Raw genomic sequence first — 21,709 nt, 5'->3', positions numbered from 1 at the left:
CATTTTATTTTTTTTACTCATCTGTTATCTACCGTGAAATGTAGAGGTATTACAATTGCGAGGTCATATATGTATTCATTTTAAGAAAGATCACCTACAATACAACTTCTTCAAATTCCCCTTTGGAAAATATCTAGTTCTATTTTGATTATAAAGAAGGGTAATACTAGAATACGAGTCTGCACAAATCTTTAAGGACTTCTTTGTGAGTCTGGATGCTATAATTGCAAACTTAAAAAAACAACCCTTGATTATTTTCAATAAACAGTGAAGGTCTAAAAGCCCCAACATGAACTCATATCTAAACAGCAAACGATATGTGATTTCAAAACATTAGATAACTCCCCCTACTGTCCTCTAGAGAGAAAGAGATGTTTTGGGAGTGAAAGTCAGGAAGACTGTGGTACAAACTCACACATAAAGTATGAGGAAATAGAATATGTAAAAAGTTTGTGAACATCCTGCAATAAAAGTGTATCACATTACAAATAATTGTGTGCGCGCTGTTCTTAAAATAGGGGTTGCAAAAAGTATGGATTGATGTTATTTATTAAGGATCATCTCATATTCACATGCATTGTGGCTTTTGAATTATTGAGTTTTTTACCAAATTGGAAAAAATGGCTCTTCTTGCTATTTTGGTTGCTGACACCTTCACTAGGAGAAAGGTTGTTTCACCTATATTTTGTAAAGCAATGCCTAAATTTTTAATGCTACAGAAATGTTTCACAATATTCTGTTACAGTAATCCCTCAAGGTACACAAGAGTTGCATTTCATGCAACCCTTGCGTACCTTGAATTCTGTGTTAGTCAGGGAGGGCTTGGGGGATGATTTGGAGCCCTGGGAGGGGAGTAGTGGGTGCTCACAGCCACCGCTTCCCCGGGGGTCTGGATAGGGAGTGCAAGCGGCCGCTGCTTCCCCAAGGCTCCAGGCAGGGCCTAGCGCCGCTCTGGGAAGCAAGGGGAAGTGGATCTTAGCTTGCCTGGCTGCCCACAGTTGCAGGAAGCTAGGTAGGCTGACAGCCTAGCAGTTTCACATTGTGCAAAACTCACATTAATGCGAGTTTTGCACAACGTGAAGCCACGTAAAACAAGGGTTTACTGTACTTAAAAGCTATGTACATAAAATAAAATATATTCCTGAAGTGATATATTATCTTTGGGCTAAAAGTTTTCCTGCTATTATCTGGGTACGCTGCACTTTACCAATGGAACAGACAGGATTTAGTATCAAAACTAGACGACAATTCCTGCCAACCACAAATTCATTTCCTGCTAGGAACCAGCATCAGACAACATTAAATTCAACAGCTGAATATTCAGATGGCAAACAATGCAAAAACCAAACAAAGCAAACACGAAACCGAATTTAAAAAGGCTCGTGCTGTTTGACTCAAATTAAAACCCATTCATGCAGCTACCACAGCAGAACTATTAAGTCAATGTCACAATTAGTTCTACAGTACTTCATTTGAACTAATCAGTATATCTAACATAATCACATTATTCTGTTACCATAGCCATTTTCAAAATCCTTAAAATAATAAAATGAAGCCATATTCATGAGGATTACCTGTTCTGCCAATGACTCACTGTCTTTATGTTTCCCTCTTGAGCACTGAATCCCACTGTTTCCAGTTACTACAATGGTTGCAAAACTCTCGTCACCTGGAGAGCTTCTGCAAGGCTCTTTTACTTCAAAAATCTCCGAATAAAAGGCAGGCTGAAGGGATTCTAGATTTATAAGATATTTAAGTTTCAAGTTTCTGGCAGTGGCTCTGCATTGGCCAAACTGCTGGATAAATCTTCGGAATCTGTACCTTATCCTCTTTCGTGTCAAAATATGGTACTCTTGGATTTTTGCCCGAACAGATTTAGGCAAAAAATTCTTGTAGCTGTGAACACAAGATTAGCACATAAATTCCAATATTTATCTATGAAGCCTAGAGAAAGAAATTATTTCTATAAGTTAAATAAATACAAAGTCAATGTTAAAATTAACTAATTACTGTGATTTTTAAAAACTCTGATCTTTATTTCATTCTTCAGTAAAAGTTATTGAAAATGAAACCAAACATCTATTGCTCTATTTTCTATTTTTCATTTAACTATTTTCAAAGTATAGTACACTGATGTTTCCATAAACACAGACATTTCTGATTTAGTCATTATGTGGGACTGGGGAGAAGTCCAGTCAAGACGTGATTGCTTCAAAAATCCTCCGAAATAAAAATTTAGTAAGTCAATATTTTGAAGAGAAAAGAAATATCTAAGTAACTGGCCTTCATCCCAGCAAATGAAAGAGTCCTTGCCATATTTAAATTATGGTTTCCAGAAATCCTTTGTTAGCATACTATAACATCAATCACTTCATACCAGTTGAACCTCTCTAATTCGACACTCTCACATCCGACAACTTCTGTCATCTGGCATGATTTTAGTTAGTTGGGTGGCCTCATCTTGGGTGTGGCCAAGTTACCCATCACCCCAGTAAAATTTATTTACAGCCACCAGTCCTGGATCTCGGTACTCTGTGCTGTTATTCAGCTCTAGTTTACCTCAGATGTCATCTAAGAGCCCAGTAAGCAGTGGAAGTTTTGGTATTGCTGCTCAACAACATTGACCTCCTGTGGTTCAGCAAATTCTCTCATTCAGCACCAGTCAGATCTCCAGGGTGCCAGACTAGAGAGGTTCAACCTGCACAATATACTGACAATGCTGCCAGCACAGAAAAGAGGAATAGGACATAACAGTTACAGAAATATGATACCTTAAAGCATATATTTCTGTACACCTGCTTTTATTTGGTCTCTCTGGCCCCCTACGCAGAAACACATGTGTTCTGGAAAGTAATTGAACAGGTCCATAACATTCAAAACTTTAAAAGCATGCCTTACTGACTTCTTGAACTGGGGCCTTTAGCAGTACTGTATACACCAGTGGCCCACAGAACACTTGCCAGGGGTCCACAGAGAGCTAGTTACATAGTGTTGATTGCTCCTTGTTTCCACCTGCTCAGTTTCATTAAAAGACAGCTGAAAAGACATTAATTACTTTCCTAATGTTATATTCTAGGTAACCGACTGCTGAAGTTGCCACAAGGACATCGTTCAATTGCTAAGAGAAAGGCAGGATGTCTGTTTGATCACAAAGGTAAGGGGAGGTGGTGATGAGAATCTCTCTCCTAAGATATAGTCAACACTATACGTGTTTTTGGAAATCCCTGCTTTGGAACAAATCTGTTGCCAAAAATTGTGTCTGTCACAGAGCTAACTGCTGGGGTTACATGACAGAGAAAGAGAGTGAGGAAATATAGTAAACTAATGAGTCATCCTCCTATTGTATAAAAGTAACAAAGGAAGGAATTACCTGACTGAATTGTAGATAGCCAGGGGAGTTTGGTCCTTTTCTTTGGCTAGTCTCATCATATCAAGAACAGCCATTCCAAGGCATTCTTCCTGCGTTTCATGAGTAACAGGCACCTTTACCCATCCATGCACAAAATCCTCTCGCCACTGATAGAGAAAAGAGTGCAAACAACCAGACTGAACAACTTACTTCATCATAAGTTCATTTTTACGTTTTCTTTACTGAACATTCCTATGACTTAATTTTTCAGTACCCAGACCTATGTGAATCTCTACACTGACTCCCAGCTACCCTTCACCCCTTGGAAGCCCAGTTCTTGAGAGGTTTATATTGGCTTATTGCTGAAGTCCCAACAAAGTCTGTTTAGGGATGGGACAGTCCTATATTCCAGTGAATGCTCTTCTCTAAAAATAGAACCTGATCCTTGAACAAGGGAACGACAAGGTGGATACAACATAGTCCTTCACCCCTTCCCCTATAACATGGATCCATTGGGTTTTCGTTGTCTCCTACTGGCCCTGCTTCTCATCAGCATATTTAAGACAGGCCTCTGAGAAATTAAGACAAGCTTTGTGGGTTATTTCTGTGGGACATTATCCAGATTCTACATTTGGATGATGATGTCAAAAAGCCGTGGCAAAGTAGGAAAAAAAAAGAGCCAGTCATGAATTATCAGATGAAAGCCGTACCTGAGCAAACAGATAAGACATGACAAGATCATCAAAAATAGGACTCTCCGCACCTCGGGAAACACCGTAACGATATGCTCTGCTACTGCCATTGCAATACCAATGGGGAAAATAAAACCTGTTGAGGAACATACACACTGTAGTCAGGAAACTATCAATAAAACAAAAAGTTATTTCTGCTGAAAAGGAGCACACATCTTAAATACTATCACTTGTCAAATGAAGTTTTCTTTTTATACATGATTGTGTAGCAAGGTCATTCTTCCTCTACAAACCTCCTGAAAAGATACTTGGGATATTATAACAATGCCCAAGGAAAGAGAAGTTACTCACCGTAGTAACGATGGTTCTTCGAGATGTGTCCCCGTGGGTGCTCCACAATAGGTGTCCGGCTCGCCCGGCGCCGCAGATCGGAAACTTTCCAGCAGTTTCTCCTGGATCGCGCATGCGCCGGCACATGTCACTCCCTTGCACGTCCCCAGCCACGTGCGCAATCCGGTCCCCTCCAGTTCCTTGACCAACCGCCTCGGATGCTCCTGAAAAACACTAAACAGAGATCCGAAGCGGGGAGGATGGGCGGGTGGTGGAGCACCCACAGGGACACATCTCGAAGAACCATCGTTACTACGGTGAGTAACTTCTCTTTCTTCATCAAGTGTCCCCGTCGGTGCTCCACAATAGGTGACTACCCAGCAGTAACCCAAGTAAGGAGGTGGGTAATCGGTTTGGCTACGTCTACACGTGCACGCTACATCGAAATAGCTGATTTCGATGTAGCGATATCGAATTTTGATGAATAACGTCTACACGTCCTCCAGGGCTGGCAACGTCGATGTTCAACATCGACGTTGGGCAGCACCACATCAAAATAGCCGCTGCGAGGGAACGTCTACACGCCAAAGTAGCACACATCGAAATAAGGGTGCCAGGAACAGCTGCAGACAGGGTCACAGGGCAGACTCAACAGCAAGCTGCTCCCTTAAAGGGCCCCTCCCAGACACAGTTGCACTAAACAACACAAGATCCACAGAGCCCACAACTGGTTGCAGACCCTTTGCATGCAGCATGGATCCCCAGCTGACGCAGCAGCAGCCAGAAGCCCTGGGCTAAGGGCTGCTGCACACGCTGACCATAGAGCCCCGCAGGGGCTGGAGAGAGAGCGTCTCTCAACCCCTCAGCTGATGGCCGCCATGGCGGACCCCGCTATTTCGATGTTGCGGGACGCGGATCGGCTACACGTGCCCTACTTCGACGTTCAACTTCGAAGTAGGGAGCTATTCCCATCCCCTCATGGGGTTAGCGACTTCGACATCTCACTGCCTAACGTCGATTTCAACTTCGAAATAGCGCCCAACACGTGTAGCTGTGATGGGCACTATTTCGAAGTTGGCGCCGCTACTTCGAAGTAGCGTGCACGTGTAGACGCGGCCTTTATGTGCAGCTTGCCCCCGACAGGACTGCTGTCGACAGGTGGGTATCCTCTTCGAATACCCGAGGCAGGGCATAATGTTTGGCGAAGGTGTCATAGGATGACCAGGTCGCCGCTCTACAGATGTCTTTTAACCCGATGCCCTTGAAAAAGGCTGTTGATGCCGCCACCGCCCTGGTGGAGTGAGCACTAGGCAGGGTCAGCAAAGGAGTCTTTCGAAGTTCATAGCACATTTTTATACAGGACACAATGTGCTTCGAGATTCTCTGTGAAGAGAGACCCTCTCCTTTTGACCTGGGAGTGAGAGAGACTAGAAGTCTGTCCGTTTCCCGGAAGGACTTAGTTCTGTCTATGTAGAAGGCCAACGCCATCCTCACATCCAGGAGATGTAGGCGTGCCTCCTTGCTGGAGCCATGAGGCTTCGAGTAAAACGAGGGTAAAACTATGGGTTCGTTAAGGTAGAACTCTGAAGAAACTTTCGGAACAAAGGCTGGGTGCAGCTGTAAAGATACCATCTCCTTTGAGAATACTGTGCAGGGTGGCGTTGCCATAACTGCTGCGAGCTCACTCACCCTGTGAGCTGACGTAATTGCAAGGAGGAAGGTTGTTTTTATCGTAAGGAGATGTAGGGGAACTATGGCTAATGGTTCAAAAGGTGGACCCATTAGCGTGCTGAGCACCAAGTCCAAGCTCCACGATGGTGGAAGCGGTTTCCGAGGGGGGTACAGGTTTACCAGCCCCTTCAGGAACCTGGTAACAATAGGATGGGCAAATACCACGGGCCCCTCCTCTGCATGCCAAAAAGCAGATATAGCGGCGAGGTGGACTTTTAGCAAGGACAGGGAAAGCCCGCCCCTCTTGAGGTCCAACAAGTATTCTAGTATTACAGGTATAGGAACGTCAAGGGGAGCTAACTGCTTAGCGGAACACCATGCAGTGAATCGAGTCCATTTCTGCTTGTAGGTCTTCCTGGTGGAGGTCCTTCGGCTACTTTCCAGGACTTGTTGTACTCCCTCCGTACATGTGCTTTCTAGGGAGCTCAGCCATGGATTAGCCATGCTTGTAGGCGCAGACCTTGGGGGTGTGGGTGCACTATGGACCCCTGGGCCTGCGTGAGTAGGTCTGGCACCACCGGAAGGGGGAGCAGTGGGCGGTCCGACATGCGCAGAAGCAAGGGGAACCATTGCTGTCGATCCCACGTTGGGACTACCAGAATCATGCGGGCTCTCTCCCTTCTGGCTTTCTGCAAGACCTTGTGGATGAGCACTGTGGGGGGAAACGCATAAAGTAGGGGGCCCTTCCATGAAATCGCGAATGCGTCCCCCAGGGACCCCCGCCCCAATCCTGCCCTGGAGCAGTACTGGGGGCACTTCTTGTTGTGCTGAGTGGCAAACAGGTCGATCTGGAGAAACCCCCATGTGTGAAAGATCGATCGTAGCAGATCGGAGCGGATCTGCCATTCGTGCGTGAGCGCGAAGTGCCTGCTCAGCTGGTCTGCTTTCACATTGTGAGTGCCCGGCAAATAGGAGGCTTTCAACATTATATTGTTGGCGATGCACCAGTTCCACAGTCGGACTGCTTCCGCACATAGGGCACGGGATCGGGCTCCTCCTTGTCGATTTATATAAAACATGGTGGAGGTATTGTCTGTACTGATCCCGACTACTTTGCCCTGTATGTGGTCTCGAAAGTGTTTGCAGGCGTTGAACACTGCTCTGAGCTCCAGTATATTTATGTGCAGTGACTGTTTCGCAGGGGACCATAGTCCTTGCGTCACCTTGTCGCCGATGTGTGCTCCCAACCCTATGTGGGAAGCGTCGGTAGTAAGAAAAATAGAGATTTGTGGTTGGTGAAAGGGTACCCCTGTTACCAGGTTCTTGGGGTTTACCCACCACTGCAGGGATCTGCGCACCTCTGTAGTGGGCGACACCACCCTGTGGACAGTGTGGGATGCCGGCTTGTAGACGCTCGCCAGCCAATGTTGTAGGCTGCGCATATGCCATCTGGCATTCTGCACCACAAACGTCGCCGCCGCCATGTGGCCTAGCAGCTGCAAGCACATTGAGACCGGCATCGTGGGGCTGTATGTAATGACTTCCACCAGCGAACTGATGGCGCGAAAGCGGGCGTCGGGTAGATACACCCTTGCTGTAATAGAGTTTATACGTGCCCCTATAAACTCTATGTCTTGTGTGGGGTCGGTCTTTGACTTCGCGAGGTTGATGACTAGGCCCAGCGAAGAAAACGTGTCTGCTGTTACGCATATCATGCGTAGGACCTCTGCCTTCGAGGCCCCTTTCAATAGGCAGTCGTCCAGGTATGGGAATATAAATACCCCCTGTCTGTGCAGGTAGGCTGACACCACTGCCAGGGTTTTGGTAAAGACTCTGGGGGCTGAGGAGAGGCCGAACGGAAGAACCTTGTACTTGAAATGCTCCTTGCTGACCATAAAACGGAGGAAGCGCCTGTGTACCAGGTGGATCGTTATATGAAAGTAAGCATCTTGTAAGTCGAGGGCTGCAAACCAATCTCCATTGTCCAGTGCCGTGAGTATGGAGGCGACTGTGATCATCCGAAAACGTTGCTTGCACTAGTACCGGTTGAGGCCCCGAAGATCTAAGATGGGCCTCCAGCCTCCTGTTTTCTTCTCTGTAAGGAAGTAGCGTGAATAAAAGCCTTTCCCCTGGAATCGCTCCGGCACTCTTTCCACTGCCCCTATGAACATAAGATGGTCCACCTCCTGTTTGAGTCTCGCCTCGTGGGAAGCGTCCCTGAGGTGGGGCCTGGGCGGAGGTTTCGGCGGTGGGAGCGACTGGAAGGGGATCGCGTAACCCGTGGCTATGATCTCCAGTACCCATTTGTCTGCGGTGACCTTTTGCCATTGGGGGTGGAACAGTCGGAGGCAATGATGGAACATTAGCTGGGAATGGCATTGAGCGATAGTAGTGATAGTGCAGCCCTCGACCTGCCCGTCAAACTTGTTGCCTTTGGGCCTGCCCCGAGGATGCGCGGCTTTGTTGAGGACGTCGCCTGGGAGTTCTATACTGTTGCTGCTGTTGATGTCGCCCTTGGTCGTAGCCCCGTTGGTACTGAGCACGCTGTGGTTGGTACGGTTATCGTCTTTGCTGAGGGTAATACTTTTTCTTCCTATATGGAGGGGTATAAATACCCAGGGTTCTAAGTGTAGCTCTGGAGTCCTTACTGGAGTGGAGGACCGAGTCGGTTGAGTCTGCAAACAACTTCTGCGTGTCAAAAGGGAAGATCCACAATCTTCGCCTGCAGATCCCTCGGGATACCCGATGTCTGGAGCCAGGATTCTCTATGCATGACCACTGCTGTAGCCGTTGAGCATGCCACCGTGTCCGCCACGTCCAGGGTGATCTGGACTCCCGTTCTCGAAGCCGCGTAGCCCTCTTGCACAATCGCCTTTAGCACCGGCTTCTTATCTTCCAGAAGCGAATCCATGAGAGAAGTAAGCCTGGAGTAATTATCAAAATTATGGTTCGCTAGATGTGCTGCATAGTTTGCCATTCTCAATAGCAGGGTGCAGGAGGAATATACCTTCCTGCCAAACAGCTCTAGCTTCTTGGCATTTTTGTCTGAACCCCCCCGATTTGTACTGAGAAGTCTTTGATCTCTGCTGAGACGATTCTACCACCAGTGAGTTTGGTTGTGGGTGACTAAAGAGGAACTCCATGCCCTTCGCCGGGACAAAGTACTTCTTATCCGCTCTCTTGTTCATAGGCGGAGCGGAGGCCGGGGTCTGCCATATGGTAGTGGCTGACTCCATAATGGCTTCGTCGAGCGGGATAGCGATTTTGGATGAAGCCAGGGATCTCAAATTTTTCAGGAGTTTGTGATGTTTCTCCTGTACCTCTGCCGTTTGGATGCCTTGCACGAAAGCCACCCTTTTAAACAGCTCCTGAAACTGTTTGAGGTCGTCCGGGGGAGCAACGTCCCCGGGGGCCGTGGCCTCGTCAGGGGAGGACAAGGAAGAACCACTAGGGTAAACCTCCCTCGAACTCTCAGGTTCTTGCAGCCGATGGTACACCCGCTCGCTGGAGGCTTGCAAAGGAAAGTCTCGGGGTTCTACAACTAACTCCCCTTGAGATAGCTGTGTTTCCATCCCCGGCCGGGAGTGTCCACGGGGGTATTGGATGGCCGGGGGGGAGCTGCCCCTAGGTGTATGCCTGGGGTGTCTGTGTCCAGCATGATAAGAACGACCATGGCAGCATGGGCACGGGTCCGGGGATGGAGACCTGGACCACTCTCGGGGTGCGTACCCCCGATGTCTGGGAGAGCGAGATCTCCACAATGATTCAGATAATGGTGAAGCTGGTTTGTGATAGTACTCCAAGGGATCCAATCCCAGAAAGGGCAAAGGTGGCCCAAGCCATGGTGACGTTGGTTGGAGGAACGGAGAAGGAGGCTCTGGATAGGCCGGTGGAGACCCAGATCTTCTGGGTGGCATGTGCAGCATAAGGGGAGGGCTTGTTGATAGCAGCATTGCAGCCCTGTCCGGAGAAGGGCTGCGGTGCCGGGTTTTTGCTCTTGTCTTATCCCTCCCCTGCGGGGCTGGCACCGCCCCCTCCCATGCCGGGGATCTTGACCCCGCTGTCGGCGCCACGCTCGGCCCGCTCAGTTGCAGTGCTGCGCGGATAATGTCGTCCGGTGCTGGCAGGCTCCGTGCCTGTTGGCCCTGCACCGCTGGCGCCGCAGGGGTCGGTGCCGCTTGTGGCGGTGCCGCCGGTTCCAGCGCTGGCGTGGCCACCGCTCTGAGTGCTGCACGTGCCGGCTGTCTGGTAATCGGAAGCTCAGCCTCTGCCACATGCGCTGCTGCGCTGCCGCTTGTTTGAGTATGCGGCTGGGGGCTGTGTGCTCCGCCCGTCCCGCTCACTGAGACCGCCGGCAGGGATCGGGCTGGAGAGAGCTTCCTCCGTTTCTGCACCGAGGGGGTGAGGGAAACCGCCTTCCTTTTGTGGAGCCCAGGGGGTCCCTCTGGTTGAGGCCTCTCCAGCAAGTCAGGCTGGAGAGCCTTATCAAACAGGAGAATTTTCAGCCGCATTTCTCTGTCTTTCCTGGCCCTGGCTGTGAGCTTAGCACAGTGGGAACACTTCTGGGTAACGTGTGATTCCCCCAGGCACCGAATGCATTCGCTATGCCCATCGGAGGCCGGCATTGCTTCGCGGCAGGACTCTCACTTTTTAAAGCCTGAAGAGGACATCGCGGTGAGTCTTTTTCCTGTTAATAGGGCACTTAGCACTTAATTTGTGCCTGTTTACCCGTCACGGACACCAGCCTGCAGCAGCGGGAGGCCTACTGGCCTTCACGTCCACGCGTCTTCTCCGCTCCTCTCTCTCTTTTTATTATATATATATTTTTTTTTTTACTCTCTTGCTTTCTCTCTTTTTTCTTTTTCTTTTTCTTTTTTTTAAAAAAGAAAAACAATTTACACGTAAAAACTCTATCTAATCTGACTCTGGCCGTAGCCTGAGTGGATTCCATCTGTAGCCGATGGCAGCTGAGAAAGAACTGGCGGGGACCGGATCGCACACGTGGCCGGGGACGTGCAAGAGAGCGGCGCGCACCGGCGCATGCGCGATCCAGGAGAAACTGCTGGAAAGTTTCCAGTCTGCGGCACCGGGCGAGCCTGACACCTATTGTGGAGCACCCACAGGGACACTTGTAGACGACAACATGATTTTCTCTGCCAAAGAGAACAACCAATACACGACCCCAAAGAAGACACTCTTTTTATTATGTCTTTCATATTAATTCAACAAGGTAACAGCATAGCAATTAGTAAAATGATTCTTGAACAAGTGACACCTGGTTGCTGCAAACATTGTAACTGCTCCCAATGTGGCTAAATCATACCTTAGACTATTGAAACAAATGTTTGGAACTAGGGGCAGCATTATAAAATGAACATGATATTACTGCAGAAGGGAAAGCTGTATTCCAATCAAACTAATATATCACTAACAAAACTGCGAGCTTTAAATTCTGATTCCTGAATCTCTCTTGTTCATAATACACCATAAAAAACAAAACAAACTGCTTGATTTTTTTATTTGGTTTTTGTATCTGGTTGATCTTCCTTTGCCTTGCATGGATGACATTGGTGGAGAATGAACAAAAATACCCTAAAAGAGTAGTAGTCTGGTAGTCATTATCTTACCCTTATAGTAGAAGGGGAGGGGAAGCTAACAGATGCACAAACTAGAAATTTTAACAAAATAATTTCAGTTTACCAGTACCAGGAAAACCAAGCCATTAAGAGGACATTTTGCATTTGAATTTACAATTAATTTACCAAGAGGACACTCATGCTACCTTATGCATTTCAAGGAAATAAAAACCTGTTCGGAAGGAAAAAAGTTGCAGATGCATAGCTCAAAAAGTTCACTTCTGAAAGAAGATATTTTGTTCACTGGGTAGATACAAATTCTGCTGTAGGGGTCCTGGTAATAGGATGGGATAACTTCTTTAGCTCTGTACATCAGCATTTGAGCCACTGAACGACTTTTTATACTTCTGAATTTTTGGCAGTTACATTAACACCGTAACTCCAAACCACAAATCCACAAACAAGAAATTCAGCTTGCTAGATGCTCATGCATCTGATGAAGTGGGTCTTTGACCACAAAAGCTTATGCTCCAAAATATCTGTTAGTCTATAAGGTGCCACAGGACTTCTTGCTGTTCTCCAAAACACAGACTAACATGGCTCTCTCTCTGATGCTTGTTAGTAATTTATCAAACAAAAATAATTTGAACCCTCTCTCCTTTTAGTGCCTTTTGGATTTTTCTTAACCTGAAGAGGCAAGTATAGCTATCTCTAATACCAAAAACCAAAAATGATATAATTTATTCAATCATATTTTGTATGCTTCTACTGAGTACCTAACATTCATATGGAGATTATAATTCAGTTACATTTTATTTTACATCATTTGCTGATGTTTTGTTATTTAGCATTAATATTAAAAATATACCACAGCTCTTTTTTAGACTTTATTCAAGTTGTCATACTACCTTATTCGATAGAGTAAGGTGAGCCTGGTTGATTCTTCTACACGGAAGATGTGATTTGGAGGATACCATAGTCTCTCTGCTTCATTCATTAGTGCAAACATGTTATGGTACACAGGCATCATACCTAGTAAAGGAACAAAATATGTTTACTGAGAAGTTCCTTCTTACTGAGAACATACGTTTTCTAAAAAGATCCCCACCCCGATCCCTGGTAAAAAGTGATAGACTAGCAGTATCAGAGAGTCTTGTTAACTATTATCCATAGCACTGGTAGGTTACAGTTCCATTGCAAGTTTCTGCCTAATGCATTTTATTTTCTGCTTCACTATAATCTTATTGTTTCTTTATGCTCCCTGTTGGTTCACTATACCCAGTTGCCATTATGTCTCACTTTATATCTAGAGCTTGAATATACATGATAATTAATCTGGAATAAGAGAGGGTATGAAATGAAAACAGGTTAATTATTCCTGATTAGGTTCATGTGTTCCTCATGTCAGGTGGGTCTACATTACAACTTACTTTGGTACAGGTTAAACCTCTCTAATCCATCACCCTGGGGACCTGACCAGTGCCAAATGAATTTGCTGGACCAGAGGAGGCCAATATTGTCTAGCACATTACCAACACTTCCATTTCTCACTGGGCTCTTAGAAGACATTTAGGGATGATTGTGCTGGACCAGAGAGGTTCAGCCTTTTTAACTTGCAATGCTCATGGGTGCGAATAAGCCAACCACCCAAATGACATTAAATTACACTGAACTAGGTGCTGGCATGGACAGCGCTATGATGGAGGAAGAGGGCTTCCTGCTGACAAAGCTACTGCTTCTCATGGAAGTGGGTTTAGTACGTTGACAAGAGAACCCTCTGCTGTCTGCACAGAGCATCTCCAGCCAATACAGCACTTCTAGCAGAGACTAGCCCATACTCAGATTAGCTTAATCCCATGGAGTATAACTCCTCGGATAGACAAGACTTTAAGATTATAATGGTGTCAGGGCAAAGACCATCTCCATCCATGAGGCTATTCAATACCTAGCAGAGTGACTTCCCAGTGCTACCACAATAATAAATAATAGCAATGTTATTTTTTCTTGTGTTTTTTCCCCTAAAATTGAACAGATGGCTGCACTGGCTTGAGACTATGGTTTCCCAAACCGAGGGGCGTGCCCCAGGGGGCATGAAGAAATTCCAGGGGGGGCATGAGGTGACCCAGTTCCCCCCATCATTTCCCCCACCTGAAGAAAGATCTGGCCTTTGTTTCCAGCTCTCAGCCCCTGCCATTTTACACTGGTGACCTGGTGCAGCTGCTATAAAAAGCAGGCAGCTGGCAAAGACCCACATGGAGCTGGCTGCCTTCTGCAAATGCGACCAAGTGTGGGTTGGGTTGGAGGAGGAGGAAGATGGGGTTAGATGAGGGCTGGGGGTGCCTGGCTTTGTAGGAGAGCAGGAGAGAGCCTTGGGTGGGAGGCTTGTGGGGATCAGGCAGCCGGCCAGCTTGTGGGGCTCATGGGGCTCAGGTGGCTGGCCCTGGAAGAACAGGGCTTGGGCAGCTGGCCCCAGCAGCATGGGGCTCAGGCAGCTCAGGATGGTGGGTGGGCATCTGACCCTGGCAGTGTGGGGCTTGGGCGGGCGGCTCAGGCAGCTGGCCCATGGCTGGAGTGGGTGGCTGGTGGGCGGGTGCCTTGTCGCAGCAGCGCAGGGCTCGGATGGACGGTGGATGGCTGGCCCCGGTGGCTGACGGGCAAGCAGACGGCTGGGCCCGGTGGCATGGAGCTCAGGCGGGCGGCTCTGGCAGTGCAGGTCTCAGGTGGGTGGGTGGTTGGCACATGCAACTCTGAAGGCTGGCATGGGGCTCAGGCAGCTGGCCAGTTGGGGCTGCACCAGGCAACCACAAGGAGCCAAGAAAAATTATTTGTGCTTATTTTTAATTTTAAATAACATTTTTATATCATGTTTTGTGTTTATTCGAAATTACGTATCGAAATTTTTGTCAAGGGGCGGTTGGATGATGGTAAAGAAGAAGTGACAGGGGCATGAGGGATTCTCAAAAATCAAAAGGGCCGGGTGGGGGGGCACAATGCCGAAAAGTTTGGGAACCACTGCTTTAGACCACAGTATTTAAAGAAGAATTAAAAGCAGAACAGGCAGAAGAGAATCCCTTTACTGTAGAGCCCACACTCCTACATCAACTCAAGAGGACACGGCAGAAGGACATTTGGGGGGAGGGAGCTTAGGACAAGAGACTGGAATAAAAATGGAATGCCTCTGTCTGTCACTGCATGACCCGTCACATTCAAAGGAAACCGACCTGGGAATGGGCACTAGGGCAAGGGGATGATCCATAATTCAGTGGTGAAGCCAGAAGACCATTTTTGTTTGAATATTTACCTGCGTGTTTTAGTCTGCATCATACAGGGAAAATACATCAAGAATTGAAAGAATGCTAGAAAGAGGTAAGTGGTTCATTTTATTACAGAGCCCCATCTGGTTTTCAAGGAAATGGTACCAAGAGTGGACCTGAGTCCATTCCCCCAGCTACAGGTTGATGCATTTACTGAGCAGGAGGATAAATTAGTCAGATTGACTCAGGATCAACACTTGAACAACAGTGTTTCCTGAGGGGTGGGTGGGTCTGTCTCTCTCTCTCTCTCTCTCTCTCTCTCTCTCACACACACACACACACACACACACACACACGAACCATGCTTAGATGCTGATTGAAAATTCTTCGTAACAATGGCAGAAAATCTGTTTTTTTTAAATTGTTTCTCAAAAGTACCCTTTGATGAACAAGCTAAAATAGATACAACAAGCAATGAGTAAGGTGCAACTATTCAATCAGCACGGTTATGTTCAACAGCAGGCAGCAAAAATAAACAAAAAGAAGAGTTTGCAAAAACAAAGAGCTGACTGAACAAGGACGATCATTTGTTACATTTTATGTTTAACAAATTAAGGTTCACAAATGGTCCAAGTACATAACGACATAAAATCAATTGAATTATACAGAGATGATGTGCCAATTTATGACAAATATAAGTACTTAAAGTTATTACCACAAGAATGTCATGTTACAGGAGAAAAAAGATCTGCAAAGCAGTAGGAGTCTATTTGAAGCTGCTAGTCTTAGATGAGGAGAAAAACTATTTAAATGGATATATAATATGCAATGAAGCTGAATGTTTCTCACTAAGGGAAAAGAGAGTGAACGAACAATGAAAAAAGTTGGAAGTCACCAAGATCTTGAAGATTTCACTAATATGGAAGGTGGGCTTACATACATTTATACTTAAAAATGTATTTGATACAAAAGCAGTGAAACTGAATAAATGAAGAATGTATGTAAATACGTAAGCGGCTAATATATATGGGCCATCCCACTGGTTGAGACAACTGCAGAGGTTACACATGGAGTCAAAGCTTGTAAGAGGAGAAAGTACTAAGGAATCACTATGCTCTGAAGAACCTCCTGTCTCTCTCTTGAAGTAATTCAGCAGTACTAATGACGCTATGTCTACACTACATTATTAAGTCAAATTTAAGGCAGTTAGCTCAACTTTACAACATCACTGTCTTCACTGTAAATACCATTAGCTCGATTTTAGGGAGCATTAAGACTGATACCCTTACATAGTCGAAAGCAGCTAGGTGTACCGTCAAATTTGAATTTAAAAGTTTGAATAAAAGCTAGTGTGGAAGAACCATGTCTTCAAAATGAATGTATTAGCCTCCACGGGTGTCCTGTATGTATCCCACAATGCCCCACAGTCCTCCGCTCCAGCCGTTTCCATCTCCGCTGCTCTCCCGGTGCGCAGGAATTAGGTACTTGGAAGGCTGTGAATTCGAATCGGGCACCAGGAAGCCTGCGGCTGTAGAGTCACACTTGAATGAGAGGGTGAGAAACTTCTTTCGTTACTATCAGCACTGTGGGCATACCTACCCACTAAAACTAGCCTCAACACAGAGTGCATGGTTCTGTCTCTACCTCAGCAAGCTGAGCACTTGGAATTTTTTTTTTCAGTGCTGGTGTCAGCCCCTCTCACACCACACCACATGGCAGCTAGACCGCGGAGGGGTCGTGCTTGTATGAGAGGCGGAGAAACCTCTTTTCTGCAGTTTACATTTTTGAAGGGGCCTCCCCTATCCTCCCCCACATGTGCCACACAATCACAGTCTTTCCTGTGCTCAACCACATCCCGTGACTAGCCCCTGACACAACGAAAGGACATGCCTGCTGTTCAGTGCGGAACGTGCTGCCAGGCAGCATCATGTCCTGGCTTGTGCAGAGTGAGGGCTCCAAAGGCAGGATGAGAGGGTCCAGCTCCCTACCAGTCAGTCAATCAGGCTCCCCCCAACCCCTGCCATCTGAGCAACACGCCTTGTTGAAATTTAGCGACACCCCCCCGCCAGCCCCACGTTGGACAACTGTGTAGTGAAGTAGGGCAGCCATCTGTGGGGAAAGAACAAGTTCTGAGCTATCTAGAAAAACTAGATGTGCACAAGTCCATGGGTCTGGATTTAATGCACCCCAGGGTACTGAGGGAATTGGCAGAGGTCATTGCTGAACCTTTGGCCATTACCCTTGAAGACTCTTGGAGATCGGGGGAGATACCGGATGACTGGAAGAAGGCAAACATAGTGCCCATCTTTAAAAAAGGAAAGAAGGACAACCCAAGGAACTATAGACCCGTCAACCTTACCTCAACCCCTGGGAAAATAATGGAGGGAATCCTCAAGGAATCCATTTTGAAGCACTTGGAAGAGGGGAAAGTGATCAAAAGTAGCCAATATGGATTCACCAGGGGCAAGTCCTGCCTGACCAATCTGATTAGCTTCTATGACGAGGTAACAAGCTCTGTGGACATGGGGAAGTCAGTGGATGTGATATACCTTGACTTCAGCAAGGCTTCTGATACGGTCTCCCACAACATTCTTGTCCATAAGTTAAGGAAATATGGATTGGATCCTTGGACTATAAGATAGATAGAAAGCTGGCTTGATGGTCGGGCCCAACGGGTGGTGGTCAATGGCTCAATATCTGGATGGCGGTCTGTTTCAAGCGGAATGCCACAAGGCTCGGTTCTGGGGCCAGTGTTATTCAACATCTTTATTAATGACCTGGATGAGGGACTGGGTTGCACCCTCAGCAAGTTTGCGGATGACACAAAACTAGGGGGAGAGGTAGATATGTTGGAGGGTAGAGAGAATCCAGAGGGACCTGGAAAAATTGGAGGACTGGGCCAAAAGAAATCTGATGCGGTTCAATAAGGAGAAGTGTAGAGTCCTGCACCTGGGGCGGAAGAATCCCAAACACTGTTATAGGCTGGGGACCGACTGCCTCAGCAGCAGTACGATGGAAAGGGATCTAGGGGTTATGGTGGATGAAAGGCCGGATATGAGTAAACAGTGTGCCCTTGTAGCCAAGAAAGCTAATGGCATACTGGGGTGCATTTAAAGGAGCATTTCGAGCAGATCTAGAGAAGTATTCTTCTTTATTCGGCACCGGTGAGGCCACATCTGGAATATTGTGTCCAGTTTTGGGCCCCCCAGTATAAAAAGGATGTGGATTTGCTGGAGCAGGTTCACCGAAGGGCAACAAAAATGATTAAACATCTGGAGCACAAGACATATGAGGATAGGCTGAGGGATTTGGCCTTGCTTAGTTTACAGAAGAGAAGACTTAGAAGTGATTTAATAGCAGCCTTCAACTTCCTGAAGGGGAGCTCTAAAAAGAAGGGTGAGAAACTGTTCTCAGTGGTGTCAGATGGCAGAACAAGGAGTAATGGACAGAAGTTGAAGAGGGAAAGGTGTAGGTTAGATATTAGGAAAAACAACTTCACCAGGTGGGTGGTGAAGCATTGGAATGCATTGCCTAGAGAGGTGGTGGATTCTCCATCTCTCGAGGTTTTTTAAGTCCCGGCTGGACAAGGTCCTGACTGGAATGACTTAGTAGGGGTTGATCCTGCTTGAGCAGGGGGCTGGACGAGATGACCTCATGAGGTCCCTTCCAGCCCTATGATCCTGTGAAGTAGCAAGCCAAAAATCTTTTTCCTAACCTTTTCTATCCTTCTCCTTCTCCAAGCTTTGGCCCCCTTAACTCAGAGAAAAGTGGCTGGAGGGCCAGTTGAGAAGACACAGACTCTTGGGTGATCCCAGGGCACAGAAGTATTCATGTGTGTAAATCTGGCGAGCCCCACTGCCCATGTTGGTCACCTCTGGGTAAAGGACATGGAAGTCAAAAACCCTTTCTCACAGAATCTCTTTCTTCCAAACTTTTACTATCCTACTCTTTCTTCAAGTTTTGCATTGTTGCTCTATTATTTTCAGGGATCATGTTTCTGTAACCCAGGAAAGAGGGATAGTGGCTGGAGAACCAGTTGAGGAGACTCAGACACCTGCTGCTTTTTATAAAACCTTTGATCATTCAGTTACAAAAAGCAACGAGATTTCAATTAATTTGGCAACCTTTGTTGATGCCCTACTTTTCCCTTTTTTCTTTCTGGAAAAATGGCTGTTTGCTTTGCACGGGAGGGGACTGAGGGCAATGCAATGTGGGAAGATGACATCACATAACCACAACCACTTGCAGGGCATTTTTTCCCATGCTGCACCAGTGAAAAATACCCAGAATGCTATGGGCATGAGGAACTGTGGGATGGGTTCCTACACTGCATTGCTGCAACAGTTAATGTTCGCTCACAAGTGTGGCAGCAATAAATTGACTTTGTGAGGAATCTGTGGGGAGGTGAGGATACTCATATTTGAATTTATAAAACCCAGCATTATAAAGTTGATTTTAATACATTCAAATTTATCTTGTCGTGTAGACACAGCCTTCGCCTTCCTCTACCAGAGTCACCTAACATTCTAAGAGGTCAATAAATACAATCTCATGGGCATGTTCTGTTAAGATAAAACAAAAGATTAAATCTAGAATAGTTTGTAGGATAAAGGAGGAGACAAACAACAGGTAAAAATGTTCTTTGGCCCGGCCCTTCAAATGTTATTTTGTGGACACTCTACATCAGTCATGCCATGAAATATTGATTCTCTTCGTTCTGCATGTGAGAGAAAAAAATAAGGGAGTTTCCAATCCTAAAATTAATCAATTATCTCACTTTAAGTTGTTAACTGTGTTTAGATTTACATTTTGCTTGTTTTAAAGAGGAGAACAGACGAATCATCTGCATGGAGCTTTATGAAAAAAGTAGTTTAGATGAACATTCATGCAACTCAGAATACAAGCATTGAGATCAACCTGATGGGCCACATCATGGACAAAACTCCCTTGAACTCCAGGATGGCTGCAGTGGTTACACATGGCCAAAAACATAGCTGAGGACTGGTGTATCACAAAAAAAAAAAAAAAGTCACAGATTCCAGGGCCAGAAGTGATTGCTGTGATCATCTAATCTGCCCTCTTGCACAGCAAGCCATAGAACTTCCCCAAAATAATTTCTAGAGAAGATAGATCTTTTACAAAAATAACCAAGCTTGATTTAGAAACTGCCAGTGATGGGGAATCCAACAAGACCTTTGACAAAAGGGTTAATACTCTATTAAAAATGTACACGATTTCCTATCAGAAGTTGTTTAGTTTCAGCTTTCACCTACAGGATCGTGTTATACCTTTCTTTGCTAGACCAAATAATCCGTTACTGTAAACTCTGCCTTAACAGGTATTCTATCTTCTGAAACTCTCAAATAACTGGCCTGTTAGCTACGAGTAATTTTAGTTACATTTTCCATTAGTGCAGTATAGTGAAAGTAAATACAAATAAAGACAGGAAATACAGTACAGGTTTACAGTGCACAATACTACTGTTGTTGGTAAATAAAGTAATCTGCATACATTTTTGTTTGTTTCTTAATATTTAATCTCGCTTTTCCTTAGTGTTATGTATTGCTAGGTATACCTCTCTATTATCCAGAATATTTGAATATCCAGCAACCTTCCGGTCCTGGGGCTGCCGGATATAAAAGAGTTTACTACATTAAGTATTTATTTCCCCTGCAGATATGGGCAGGCTATCAGCAATCATGCCATAACCTTCTGTTTGTCAAGATAAATAGATTTAGCTCCTTTAGTCTGTTGCTATAAAGCATGTTTTCTAATCCTTTAATCATGAGTGGCTTTTGTCTGAACTCTCTCCAGTTTATCAACAGACTTCTTGAACTGTGAGCACCAGAAGTGTTACATTCCATCTGCAGTCACACCAATGCCAATGCAGGGTTAAAATAGCCTCTCTACTCCTATTTAAGATTCACTTATTTATGTGCCCAGCAGAGATGATGTCCCTCAACCTCCATGTTTCTACCAGGGATCTCTCCCTGTGCAGCAGCTCTTGGAGCTTGCAAGATGCAAACTGCAGCTATGAGGCACAGGGTTCCCTCTAATTTTATTCCATCTGCAGGCAGAATAAATTTTGTCATGTGCCCCAAGGCACGCGCAGAGGTGCACCACCAATAGAAGGATGCTGCCTACTGTGGATGCTCTGCTAACAAGCTGGGCTGCACTAAATCTCTCTGGGGTGCCTGCCCAAGCACTCAGCTTACAGGTAACATGGATGGGAAGAAGCAGCAGCAAACAACTCTGGGAGCAGAAGGGAGAGGCAATTGAGAGTAAGAAAAGGGGTTATATGCTGGGCGGAAACAGGACTCGAGGTTTTAGAGTGGAGACAAAACCTCTAAATTGTGCTCTGACACTACCAGCAGATACCAGTCACTTCTACCTCCCAGGGTGCAGCTAGCTCTTTTGGCCACCATGCTGCACTGGAACTGCATGTTCTGCCCATTAGCCACCATGACCCTTAAATCTCCTTCAGAGTTTGTTTCCAGGAAACCGATCTGCGGCATGTAAGTGTGACCTGCACTGTGTGTATCCTGTTTACCTTGCCTTTCTCCAGGAACACCTGTTTCACTGGAAGCAAAGCTAGTGAACCTTGTAAGAGCCTTAAAGTTGTCTCTATCCCACTAGAGGATCACTTTTATACCACTTTTATTCCCTAGGCCTAAATGGCTGAAATTAGGGCTAGATTATTAATTTACAGTGGCAAAAAGCAGTTGTAGCATGCCAGAGGATCTGGCCCAAGAGGTTTCACTAGGTTCTGTCCAAGTAAACAGAGTGCGAGCCAAGAGGTACAGTGCCCAGAAGAGTAAAACACCTATGAGTTGTGCT

General features: G+C 46.1%; 1 protein-coding gene across 2 annotated transcripts in view; it reads right to left on the bottom strand.

Moving 5' to 3' along the window:
* The window catches only part of JAK2 (Janus kinase 2), a 161,578-nt gene that overhangs the window by 59,809 nt on the left and 80,060 nt on the right, over window positions 1-21,709 (bottom strand). For both annotated transcript variants that reach the window (XM_074994863.1, XM_074994864.1), the window contains 4 exons: window positions 12,527-12,650; window positions 4,060-4,177; window positions 3,371-3,516; window positions 1,575-1,896 (listed from right to left, as the gene is read on the bottom strand). In XM_074994863.1, coding sequence (XP_074850964.1) covers window positions 1,575-1,896; window positions 3,371-3,516; window positions 4,060-4,177; window positions 12,527-12,650 — 710 coding nt within the window. The remainder of the gene's footprint in view (window positions 1-1,574; window positions 1,897-3,370; window positions 3,517-4,059; window positions 4,178-12,526; window positions 12,651-21,709) is intronic.

The sequence above is a fragment of the Carettochelys insculpta genome, chromosome 5 (genome assembly GCF_033958435.1).
Source record: "Carettochelys insculpta isolate YL-2023 chromosome 5, ASM3395843v1, whole genome shotgun sequence".
In the NCBI taxonomy this organism is placed as follows: domain Eukaryota; kingdom Metazoa; phylum Chordata; order Testudines; family Carettochelyidae; genus Carettochelys; species Carettochelys insculpta.
Note: the sequence above shows the minus strand (reverse complement) of the source record. Positions and strands in the feature narration are given on the sequence as shown.